Source organism: Onychostoma macrolepis, chromosome 05, assembly GCF_012432095.1.
Source record: "Onychostoma macrolepis isolate SWU-2019 chromosome 05, ASM1243209v1, whole genome shotgun sequence".
NCBI classification, from domain to species: Eukaryota; Metazoa; Chordata; class Actinopteri; order Cypriniformes; family Cyprinidae; genus Onychostoma; species Onychostoma macrolepis.
In genome coordinates, this window is record NC_081159.1 from 25,324,042 (window position 1) to 25,336,791 (window position 12,750).

General features: G+C 38.9%; 1 protein-coding gene across 4 annotated transcripts in view; it reads right to left on the minus strand.

The window, feature by feature from the left end:
• The window catches only part of LOC131540269 (ras-like protein family member 10B), a 42,717-nt gene extending 35,325 nt beyond the window's left edge, over nucleotides 1–7,392 (minus strand). For 2 of the 4 annotated variants that reach the window (XM_058774883.1, XM_058774880.1), the window contains exons 1-3: nucleotides 7,148–7,392; nucleotides 5,702–6,080; nucleotides 3,415–3,495 (exon numbers count right to left, since the gene is read on the minus strand). In XM_058774883.1, coding sequence (XP_058630866.1) covers nucleotides 3,415–3,495; nucleotides 5,702–5,989 — 369 coding nt within the window. In that variant the 5' untranslated portion in view covers nucleotides 5,990–6,080; nucleotides 7,148–7,392. Of the gene's footprint in view, nucleotides 1–2,165; nucleotides 3,496–5,701; nucleotides 6,081–7,147 lie in introns of those variants that run through there. The other 2 variants (XM_058774882.1, XM_058774884.1) reach the window with 2 other exon arrangements.
• Between the last annotated feature and the right edge of the window lie 5,358 nt (nucleotides 7,393–12,750).

A 12,750-nucleotide genomic window follows, 5' to 3' on the forward strand; every position in this document is an offset into this window, starting at 1 on the left:
AATGACCAGGCATTCTTGCTATGGCAAGAAAAAGGTATCTTAACATTTAAAGATATTTTTGCTGATTTGCTGATTGTCTTTTGCCCAATTAGAATCTCAATATAAAATACCTAAAGCCCACTTTTTCAGATATCTACAGGTACACGAGAATTTCACACGCAAGATTTTTCCTCTTTTCCCTCCCTTCCTGAACAAAACCCTATTGATCAACTTTTTCCTGACAACCCAGAACAAAGAGGAACCATCTCTGGCTTATATACAAAACTTGTATCATTATTTTCCACTTCTATAACTGCACAAAGAGACTCCTGGCAACTGGACCTTAATATCTGACTGACAGACGAGGAATGGAATGTGGCTATATATAGAATTCATGGATCTTCTATTTGTGCTAGACACAGCCTTATTCAATTTAAAGTGGTATATAGACTTCATCTTTCCAAGGCCAAGCTGGCAAAAATGTATCTCTCTGTTGACTCCATCTGTACAAGATGTAAGCTGCAAGATGTCCTAGTCTGTCTGTTTTTTGGTCACATATTTTTTAGCTTATTGTAGAATATTTTGTAAATATGTTTGTGCAAATCCTTTAACTGCCATCTTTGGTATTGTATGTGAAAATAACACTTTGTCAAAAAGTGAATTGGACTGCATTGCCTTTACTTCTCTTTTGGCAAGGCACTTGATTTTAATTAATTGGAAACTAATTCTTCTTTTAAACTGTGGGCCAGAGATGTGTTACAATTCCTGATTTTGGAAAAAATAAGACTTAATTTATAGGGTTCCGGGTCCAAGTTCACTGCCATATGGTGTCCTTTCATAAATTATCTCCAAAACCAAGTATAACTGTAAGTGGACAAACTGATGCTGTCAGGTTTTGCTTGTGATTTACTGAAGTTATTTTATCTCTCTTTTCTTTGTTTATATGTACACAATGTAAAAGCACAATGTCTGTATGCAAGATGTGTTGATATGTGAATGTATGTTTTTGATTATTTAAATAAATATAAAATGGGTAAAAGAAAAAAAAAAAACGTTAAAATTTAAGTACCAAATATGATACATCAGGCTTTTAAGGAACATTTATCTCTCAATCATCATTGTGTTTTATTGCATTATACATTTTAATAAAAAAAAAAAAATGCAGAGCTTTGATCATAAAACTAAGCATTTAAATATCTTATTACAACTTATTAATGGAAATAACTACACACACATTCAGTATATATTATGAGAATATTTCCATGTATATACATTTATATATAAATATATTTAATACATAAACATAACATTTCTCATAAATGTATACATGCATGTGTTTGTATTTCTATATACATAAAAATGTGTGTACTATGTATAATGTAAACAAAAACTTATTTTGGATGCGATTAATTGTTTGACAGCACTAAATATATATTTTGTTGTTTAAAGTGTCAAACTTCCATTTAAAAAAAAAAAAAAAAATTCTTTACAGGGTTAATACGGTTACAAATCAAGTTGGAGACAACGAGTAAGCGAAAGACATGCAGGTTTATTAACATGAGCAAGGGGTGATCCTACACAAAGTAAAGTTCAATGATTTTTAGCTGAATACTGAGGTTTGGTTTCTGTGCAGTTTCAGGGGGGGTTCGTGATCCAGGACCGGAAGAGAGCAACGTACGAAGATCATCAGGAATCTGGAGGCAAGTAAAGACAGGCCAGTAGCATACAGAGAATCTGGTAAAGTTCTGGGTAGCGAACGGTAGAGCAGACGGTGAGTGACTGGAAGGAGCGTGCTTAACAATGGTGACTTGATTGCTGATGACAGGTGCAGGGAATCAGAACTCTAAGTGATGGTGATCGCAACTGAGAACAGGTGTGAGCCAGGGAGGATTCTGGGACATAGAGTCCAGAGCTAGTGACTGATGACAGAGACTCCATGACATTACCTCCCCCTCCCGGAAGGCGCGTCCCGCACCGTAACATCAAACTGGGAAGTGGGGGTGGGCATTCTGGAGGCCCCTCAGGACAGACTTCCAGAGCGGGACCCATGATGAATCAGGAAGTTCGTGGGCGCCATAGCAGTGCAGGGAGACTCGGGAGGCCATGGCCTTTATGGCTGGAGCCATTCTACCCAACCAAAAAAAATAAAAAATAAATAATAATAAATAATACTTGGAGGAACTTACAGGGCTGAACTTGGGGATTGGAGCCCTCTGTGGGCCAAACGCGGGAACAGGAGCCCTCTCAGGGCTAGGCTTGGAATCTGAGGCCCTCTCTAGGCCAGACATGAGACCAACAGCCCTCCTTGGGCTGAACGTGGTGACGGGCCTTTTCAGGGGTGATTTCATGAACCGCTTCCATCGAGGCAACAAGCGAAGCAAGCGGCTTGGAAATGGCCTCCGTGGCCATGACAGGAGAAGCAGTCTGCTTCTGAAGAACCCCAACAGACAAAACAGACTAGACTAGTTCCTGTGGACAATACTTCAGGGCACATGACTGGACTCTGGTCAGGGGCTGGAGCCTGCACTGGAGCGAACTCTGGGGCTGGAGCCCATGACATCCCCTCATACTCCACCTAGGGGCACATGTGAGGTGGACGGCGGGCTTGAGTGAGCCACAGACGGCGGGCGGGCTTGAATGAGCCGCGAAAGGCTGCCTTAATTTTGGAGCGGTAGGTGTTTCTGGGCTGAGGACAAGGGTGGAGCTTTGGATGACTCAGAGATATTTTCGAGGAGTGGGCACTGGCTTCAGAGCAGCCAGCGGGCTTGACTTCGTAGCGGCCGGCAGACTTGACTGACGAGCGGCTGGCAGGCTGAACAGATGAACAGTCGGCAAACTTGACTGAGGATCGACCGGCAGGCTTGAGTGAGCCGCAGCCGGTGGGCAGGAAAGAGCCACAACCGGCAGGCTTGACTTCGTAGCGGCCGGCAAACTTGACTGATGAGCGGCTGGCGGTCTTGGGTTAGCAGCAGCCGGCTGGTTGTACAGATGAACGGCTGGCAGACTTGACTGATGAGCGGCCGGTGAACTTGACTGCGGGCTGGTTCTGGATCAACTCAGCTGCAGGGTATAATATATGCACTTTGTGAGGGAGCTTGTGAGAAGGTATGTCTTGGGCATTCTGGAGTACCACCAATTGTCTAGGCCTGCAAGAACCCAAACTTTCAGCTCAAAAATCGCACAGAAAGGAGTTTTTTGCCAGCTCCTGGCACTCCAACACAAAGTGCACCAATGGCCAGCCATTCTGAACGAGGGGTTTTATGGTGCTCCAAACTTTATGTTATGGTCCAGTCTTCTGTCATAAATGAAGCTGGAGACAACGGGTAAGTGAAAGTCATGCAGGTTTATTAACATGAGGAGCAAGGGGTGATTGTTTGGAGCAAGGCAGGAGAGAATCCAACATAAAGTAAAGTTCAATGATTCTTAGCTGAATACTGAGGTTTGGTTTCTGTGCAGGTTCAGGGGGGTTCGTGATCCAGGAGCAGAAGAGAGCAACATAGGAAGATCATCAGGAATCTGGAGGTAAGTAAAGACAAGTAAGTAGCATACAGAGAATCTGGTAAAGTTCTGGATAGTGAGTGACTGGAAGGAGCGTGCTTATCAATGGTGACTTGATTGCTGATGACAGGTGCAGGGAATCAGAACTCTAAGTGATGGTGATCGTGACTGAGAACAGGTGTGAGCCAGGGAGGATTCTGGGACATGGAGTCCAGAGCTGGTGACTGGTGACAGAGACTCCCTGACAAATACAAGTGTTCAACTAATACCACTAGATCATATTTTTTCCTTCAATTGCACCTCTACAGGTGTGCGCTTGCTTTGCCTCACTTGCTCAACTAATACCACTAAGCATTCATAACATTATGAGTTTCAAATTACTCACGTTCAGATGATTCATTCAGAACCTTTGAACCTGAACTGATTAATATGTGCTAGTTTACAAATGATTTGCTTGAGTTAAAACTCAAGGAGATAGAAGTGTAAAACAGGTAATACATGTAAAACAGGATAGAGGATGAGCACCCTATTCTTATTCTCCCCATCTATTTGTGTATATCGGCCATGTGAAGACAGATAGAGGGCACAATAAAGGCACATTCAGCAATTTACAAACAAATGATATGTTTTAGTAGAAGGTGCTTTTTCAGATCAAATCTGTTACTGTGGTTATAATGGACATGGTTTGATGAGAAATGCTAGCTTTTGCAACTGAAGCGAGAAAAACAGTTAATCACTTAGTTAGCCCAAGCTAACTTCTAGTCGCTGACAGGAAACTCCAGTTGGGAATAAAATTATAGATGTAAAGTTATGAAAGAATCGTCTCTTCCCATTGTCACTAATTAAAACACTGAATCATTATGACACCACAGAGAAAGAAAAGTGAACTGAGACAAAAGGCCTTGCTGCTCAAGTGGCTCTTTTATCCTTTCGAGCTGTCTGAAATCACAGAACCATGTGCTCTCAAGCTTCTGGTTCATTATAAACCATTCTACAATACTAAAGCACTCAGTGACAATAAACTTACAGAACCCATATCAAAACACTGAAAACATTCTGCTTAATTGGCCCTTCAGAAAGCTCTTCCACCCTCTGACACTGTTGCTATGTCTGAATATCTCAAAGGACTTAGAAGATTTTGCATGAACCGTGCAATGTTTGTTTTGCATGGATATATGATTAAATGAAGCACTTCATTGCATTGCATGTTTTTATGCCTATAAAACATTTAACAGTTTACATAATATAAGTGTCCAAGACTGCATATCAGAATCAGCTAAAAATTAAGAATTCTCATTTGATAGCAATTACACTTCATAAAAATACGTGTGAGCAAAACTGTTTCTACAACATTGTACGGTGAATTTTATTGCGACTATTGTTATCAGAATCAATACCTATGTAAATGAATATGAACATGTGACTTTCACACACTCACATTACAAAGCTTGTTGAATAAATATGTTAGCAACAGTTACCAAGGTAACTGTAACAAACATTAAGGCAATCTTAGGGGTCTATAGAACATCACATTTAAATTAAATTATTGGAACTGAGATTCCAAAGGAAATAAAAATGAAATATTGTAGATACAGGTTTGGGAAACACTCAGCAAGACATTAATTTGAAATCAGATGAAGCAGTATCTGCCTCTAGTTTTTATGCCTCGAGGAAGATTTTTAAAATTTTATAGTTCAGGAGGCATAATAGAGTTATGTTTTAAATAAAAAATCAAACAAACATAACTATCATAACTATCATATGTTGACACACATACAGATGATTTTCAAAATATCTGATGTGAAATATTTGAGTTGATATTTAGATCTGTAGACAATCTTTTCACACACTGTAAACAATGTCTTCTTAGATGTTTTCCCTAAAATGTACAAAGCCCCTCATATGACATGCATGGAAAAAGACAAGTCCATGGCCATAATTTCACTTAGTTAAAAACAAAAGAATGAATTAGTCATTTTTAGGCCAGATCAGGTAGAAATAGATCCCTACTGTAACAATTACAATACCACTTTTTACAGATTTCTGCAACTCAAGGTCATTTTCTCTCAGACTTCAACTGTGGAGATCTCATTAGTGATTTCCCTTCCCTATGGGTGGGTTCGTTTGGGTACCTCAAATGTTATAAACCTTGTCCTGACAGAGGGTCAGGTCAGAGTCATATTATTAGACTCTGTCCAGGGTTGTGGTATGTTGGTTACTGTACCTGTAGAGAGCTGACAGGAAAGCTGCTGATGGCTGGATAATCTGTGATCTGAAGGTCATGCACATGACCATTGAGCACTGCGGCAGAAAGATGCATCCGCCGTGTCTTACTGGACACCGCCACCTCACTGTAGTCATCGTGAAGAAAGCGCTGCACAATGGCCGTCTTGCCCACCCCCTGAGCTCCCAGCACCGCGATCCGGAACGGAGGGGGCATTGCCTTGTTTCCGCCTCGCCCCCGGTGGGCCGCCCCACCCTCCCTGCTCTCGCAAACAGCTGGCCAGTGCATTCAGAGCGGCACATGGGCAGCACATAGTCCTGACTGAAGTACAGAAAGCAGTGTTGGCCACAGCACAGTCCCATTCATAGGCCAGCAGCCACTAAGAAAGAGAAGATTGAAACAGCGAGAGAGATGACAATGTCAATCAAGAGTCCAACTCATAAAAACAGGATAAATGAATCATTTGAAATCAAGCCACCTTTATATAGATTTATACAATAGAGATTGTTTCAAGGCAGGAGGGGGGACTGCGTTGTTTTCTACGATCAACTTAGGCTTACGACACATTTGGGAAACACAGCCCAGTTCAGTTCAATAACTGTGTTAAGTTTATCAACAAGTTCAATTCAGCTATAAACAGAAGAAAATAGTGTTGTTATTGACTTGTTAGTTCAGCACCACATAAACTGACACATACATCTATCCAAAATAGTTCACTGCAAATGTATGATTGATTAATAGGTATCTACTAGTAACTATGAAAATAGTTAAATTGTTGTTTACATTTACAAACAGCAGCTGAGTACTATACAATTCAGAAAGCAAAATACTAAAATAGCAAAATAAGATGCAAAGAAAAAGAAGCTAAAAATACAAAAATAATAATTTAAATAATATTACTAATAAATAAAAAACTAAAATAACAAAAAACGAATAATAATAAACTATATTAAAATAATATATCATAGTCTAACTTCATGATATGTCACAATGTCCCCATGATATAAAGCACTTAAAGTGGGTTGGGATGATTTAAATGGAGCAAAGATATTAATAGGAATCGCCACACATAAGCAAACGACACAGGCAGCAGCACCTCTATGTGTGTGAGCTATTCTTATAGAGCTACTGCAGGGGGCAGGATGAATGATGCTAACTCAATAGTTACTATGATTCTTCTCAAGTGTCAATCTACACAGCGTGATTAGACCAATAATAATGGACACAATGCTTACGTAACGTATTCTCTGCATCCTATAGAATAAAGACGCACTTGTCATGTACTTGTTCATTTACTCACATATATAAGCGCCGAATACCTGTCTAAATGCCCCACCCCATGATATCCAACACTTTATCATTCCCATAAAGCTTTTTATATTTGAAGCATGCGACTGTTGGCTCGAGCGCATCGCGAGCGCAGCAGCAACGGCTCCGGCGACTTACCTTATGCGCAGGTGAGAAGTTGCATTCTTCGTGAGGTTCGGGCTGCTGAACACCTGCGCGATCTTTCTCGTCGAGTTCTCACTCTCTGCTCGCATTCAGGTGCAGAAGTAACCCTCAAAGTGTCCTGGAGGAATATCCTGCTCTTTCACGTCATGTGGACCTCGCGCACAGCACTGCGCGCGGATGCTCGCCCGTAACAGACAGATAAATCAACGCTTGCGCGTAAAATCAGAGCGCCGGGTCAGCGTCACAGGTTAATTGAATTTGAAAAAAAGCTGAGAGCTCTGCTTTGTCTATGGCAAGCCTCGTTGACATTTATGCCTTAAAACAGATATGTCTGTTAAATCTTTTACGTTGGTTATTTTTTATTTGCAAATTAAGCATGAGAAAATTTTGTTTCATGGCAGAAGCTACAGTTAGCCTATTACGTATTGGTCTTGAATTGGAATAAATTGGGGGTCTTTAGATTAATCCATTCACTGACATTAGAAAGCACACTCCATCACTCATCATCTGATGGTTGAAGTAAATCACTGCTGGTTTATCTGTGCCAATTTTGATCATCAAAGGTCATTTTGTCTCCTGCTGCTGCTTGCCATAATTGTCAGCAACATTAAGCCTTAAGATTTTAAAGATGCATCTCTGTTATGTGATTCTGTAATTCTACAGGACTTTAATTGAAGCAGAAGTTGTGAATAATGAAGATGAATAGGTTAAAGTAACATGTTATGATGAGTAGCCCAAAGATTATGTTTGCAATATACATCTAATTCATGTAATTATTAATAAAATGAATTACAATGAACATTATTAATGTTCATTGAATTGCAATTAAATTTGATCTTCAACATTTCACTGGAGGCCTTCTTAGGGACCAATTCTGTGGGGGTCATCTTATCCTAAAGGTCTTAATTTAACTTTTCATTTCAAAGAAAAAACAATTTTGTTACTTTACTGCTGGGTCATTCCGTGTCAACTCAACCAGAGGTTCCTGGCTCAAATTTTTGATTTTGCTAATATTTTTTATGAAGAAAGATAAACATGTATAGTGATAAAAGCCAAAATATTAAATGTTATGGATCAATATTTACTGAGTAATCCACTATTTTTTAAAGGGGGGCAAAAAATGGCAATTTTCACCTGAGATTCAGAGCCAAATTACAGCGGATTAAAAATCTGTTAGTACAATCTGTTGACTTTAGCTGTCTTTGTTGCAGCTTTGTTGCATTACTTGCCAGTGACCATACAAAAATGGGAAAGAGCACTTTTCAAGTTTTTTTCTCCAAAGTTGCATGCCTGTAACTCAAGAAGTATTAAAGATATCTTAATCCTTTTAGATATTGGGTCTTAACAAACTTCCCTTTTGGCATCTTCATTTCTAAGGCCTTATATGGTTCAGTTCCAGAGATACTGGAATTTCAAAATGGCTTCAGGAGTAAATCGTTAAATTGTACACATTTTCAGTGGTCACTTTGAAAAAATATGACACTTCTTTTTTTTTTTAAAGAGGAATGTCTGAAGAACAAATAATGTTTAAACTAGAAATGTGTCTTGTTTCCTTTTGTCAAAACAACTGCATTGAACATACCTGTCTGAGTACCATATTCTTTTTCCAAAGTTTGCATGCCTATAACTCAAGAATTATTAAAGATATTGCAATATGATTTTAAATTCTAGTTCTTAAGAAACTTTTCTTTTGGAATCTTTATTTTCAAGACCCTATATCATTCAGTCTCAGAGATATGGGGGTCTTGATGAGGGAGGTCATGTACGGGACACATCAATTAAGCCCAAAATACAGGACATTTCCGGCTAATACAAATTTTTAATGAGCCGAAAAGAATGCGCGTCACACCTCTGTTTATCAATTTGCACTGGCTACCAATAGCTGCTCGCATTAAAATTCAGAGCATTGATATTTGCCTACAAAACCACCACTGGCTCTGCACCCCTTTACCTACATTCATTACTTCAGACTTATGTGCCTCTAGAAGCTTGCATTCTCCCAAAGAGGCACAAAATCACTTTCACAGACTTTTAAATTAACTGTTCCCTCCTGGTGGAATGACCTGCCCAACTCAATCTGAGCAGATTGGCTAAAAACACATCTCTTCTATCTTTATTTTACCCTCTAACTCTAGCACTATCTATTCTAATTCTGTTCTTTAAAAAAAGAACTCCTTTGCTCCTTTTAGACTTGCACTCTATTAATTTACTAACTGCTTGTTTTCTTAAAAAAAAAAAAACGAACACTAGTTTCTCTAATCTTTTTGTATTCTATTTATTTCTTTTCTTTTTATTTATTATACAACTAACAAAAGCAAAAGATGCCTCTAACACTAGCTTACTCTATTCCTTTTCTATTCTGTTTTCTTTTTATTTATTATATAATAAAAAAAAAAAACCTTGCTACATGTACTACGTTAAGCTAACTGAGACTTGTTATAGCACTTGCATATCGTTGCTCTTTTGTTGATTTTGATTGATTCCATTTTCCTCATTTATAAGTCGCTTTGGATAAAAGCGTCTGCTAAATGACTAAATGTACATGTAATACGGGACAGCTGGCATCCCTATTTACTGCACAAATCTAATTCCATCCAATTCCACCATTAAATGTAACATAAAAAAGGTTAATATCCAACTTGCGTATGACAGTTAGCAGAATAGAGATTACGTTTTTATAAAGTTTTAAATATGGATATTTTTCTTACAAAACTGCATCAATTCGCTTCAGGAGGCCTTTATTAACCCCCCAGAGCTGTGTGGAGCACTTTTTTGGGACTATTGAATATAGTCCAACACCCATTCACTGCCATTATAAAACTTGGAAGAGGCAGGACATTTTTTTAAATAAAACTCAGATTGTATTTGTCTGACAGAAGAAAGTCATTTACACTTAGGATGGCTTGATGGCGAGTAAATCATGGGGAAATTTTCAATTTTGGCTGAACTATCCCTTTAAAGCAGCTGATATGGTCATACAAGATATTTAGGCCTGCAACCTTTGATATTGAGTTGTTCAGGGACTCATTATTCCATTTCGTTTTATGTTAAGAAATTTGCAGGAAAAAAAAGAAGTTGAAAAAGAGAGAAATCTCTAGTTCTCCCGCTTTAAAGCGCCTCCAGCTGGCAGAGAATGAATTTGTATTTTCAATAAGTCCGTCTGATATATGCAGCAAACATATTTTGCTTGTTATCAAAACATAATCTACTCTAGAGGGACTTTGCTGTTGTTATTGATTCTATTTGGATGTCTACCAGAAGTTAAGTTAGGGCCACAAAAGCGAGCATGCGAAGTAACGTTTGTTTATGTTGTTGCCGTTGAAACCGTCTATAAATCCACAGAATTCTTTTATTCAATGACAAAAAAATTGATAATTTAACCTCAAAACCTAAAAAGTCTAATAACATTAATAAGAGCATACATGTATTGAGATGACATTTAGTGACATCTATCAAGTCAGAAATTAAGGGGTCTTGAGTGTGTGTTGTATCTTACCGGTCTTAAACTATTACTAAAGAATAAATGTTAAAACGGCTTGCCATAGTTGTCTCCTTGCGTAAATACGCTGCGCGTCATGAGCGGTAAATACCGGCGAGTAAATAGCAGCACGCGAATGAAGAAAACTCATCACTGCCGTGCTGCACGTGGACACACTTATTACCTCAAAATCGATGGATACCGGTTTCACATAAATAATCATACCCCTCTCAGCGGCTTCTGTTTATGAGCGACTGTCTCGTGATTGCCCATTGTTATTGCTATCTGAGAATGAATAACGTTACACTCTGTATCAACAGCCTGCGAGTACCACGGCTGTCTCTTAGCAACCTAATCTTTCCTTCTGTTGCTAAGTAACCACGTGGTTGTTACCTGTTCGCTTCACGTCACTCACACAGTCAGTGGCTGTATAGGTGCGACAGGACTTCAGCTCAGCACTGTTAAAAGAGAGCAGGGTTATGGCTAATTATTATTCCCATTTATTAAAAAAAAAAAAAAGAAAAGAAAGGTTTTTAGCAGTTAAATGATATTTGTTTTGGGGTATTTGGACATAATTGTTCTAAAAGGGGAAATGACATCAGATAATGGAAGTCATTAACTGAATAAATGGGATTAATAATTATCCACAACCCTGCTCTCTTTTAACTGTACTGAGCTGTGAATATCTAATGTTCTGTTATGTTGGTATTTTAAAACACTTTCTGTTATGTTGGTGTTTTTGGGCATGTTACCATTTTGGTGAAGTGGTGGAGCATGTGCTTGGGCTGAGGATGAGGATGAGCTAAAAACATTTTAAGTAGATTTGCAACCTGAATTCCGGAAATATTGGGACGTTTTTTAAATTTGAATAAAATGAAAACTAAAAGACTTTCAAATCACATGAGCCAATATTTTATTCACAACAGAACATAGAGAACATAACAAATGTTTAAACTGAGAAATCTTACACTTTTATCCACTAAATGAGCTTATTTCAAATTTGATGCCTGCTACAGGTCTCAAAAAAGTTGGCACGGGGGCAACAAAGGGCTGAAAAAGCAAGAAATTTTGAAAAGATTCATCTAGCAACTAATTAAGTTAATTGACATCAGGTCTGTAACATAAAAGGGATGTCTTAGAGAGGCAGAGGTTCTCCAATCTGTGAAAGAGTGCGTAAAAAGATTGTGGAATACTTTAAAAACAACGTTCCTCAACATCAAATTGCAAAGGCTTTGCAAATCTCATCATCTACAGTGCATAACATCATCAAAAGATTCAGAGAAACTGGAGAAATCTCTGAGTAAGGGACAAGGCCAAAGACCTTTGTTGGATGCCTGTGGTCTTCGGGCCCTCAGACGACACTGCATTACTAAATTACTAATTACTAATACTTGACAATACTAAATGGGCCCAGGAATACTTCCAGAAATCACTGTCGGTAAACACAATCTGCCATGCCATCTGCAGATGCCAACTAAAGCTCTATCATGCAAAAAGGAAGCCATATGTGAACATGGTCCAGAAGCACTGTCGTGTCCTGTGGGCCAATGCTCATTTAAAATGGACTGTTTCAAAGTGGAAAAGTGTTCTATGGTCAGACGAGTTCAAATTTGACATTCTTGTTGGAAATCACGGACGCCGTGTCCTCCGGGCTAAAGAAGGGAGGGAGACCTTCCAGCGTGTCATCAGCGTTCAGTTTAAAAGCCAGCATCTCTGATGGTTTGGGGGTGCAGAAATGCATATGGTATGGGCAGCTTGCATGTTTTGGAAGGCACTATGAATGCTGAAAGGTATATAAAGGTTTTAGAACAACATATGCTCCCCTCCAGATGACGTCTATTTCAGCAGGACAATGCAAAACCACATACTGCAGCTATTACAACAGCATGGCTTCGTAGTAGAAGAGTCCAGGTGCTGAAGCCTGCCTGCAGTCCAGATCTTTCACCTATAGAGAACATTTGGCGCATCATTAAATGAAAAATATGTCAAAGATGACCATGAACTCTTCAGCAGCTGGAAACCTATATCAGGCAAGAATGGGACCAAATTCCAACACCAAAACTCCAGAAACTCATAAACTCGATGCCCAGACGTCTACAAACTGTTTTGAAAAGAAGAG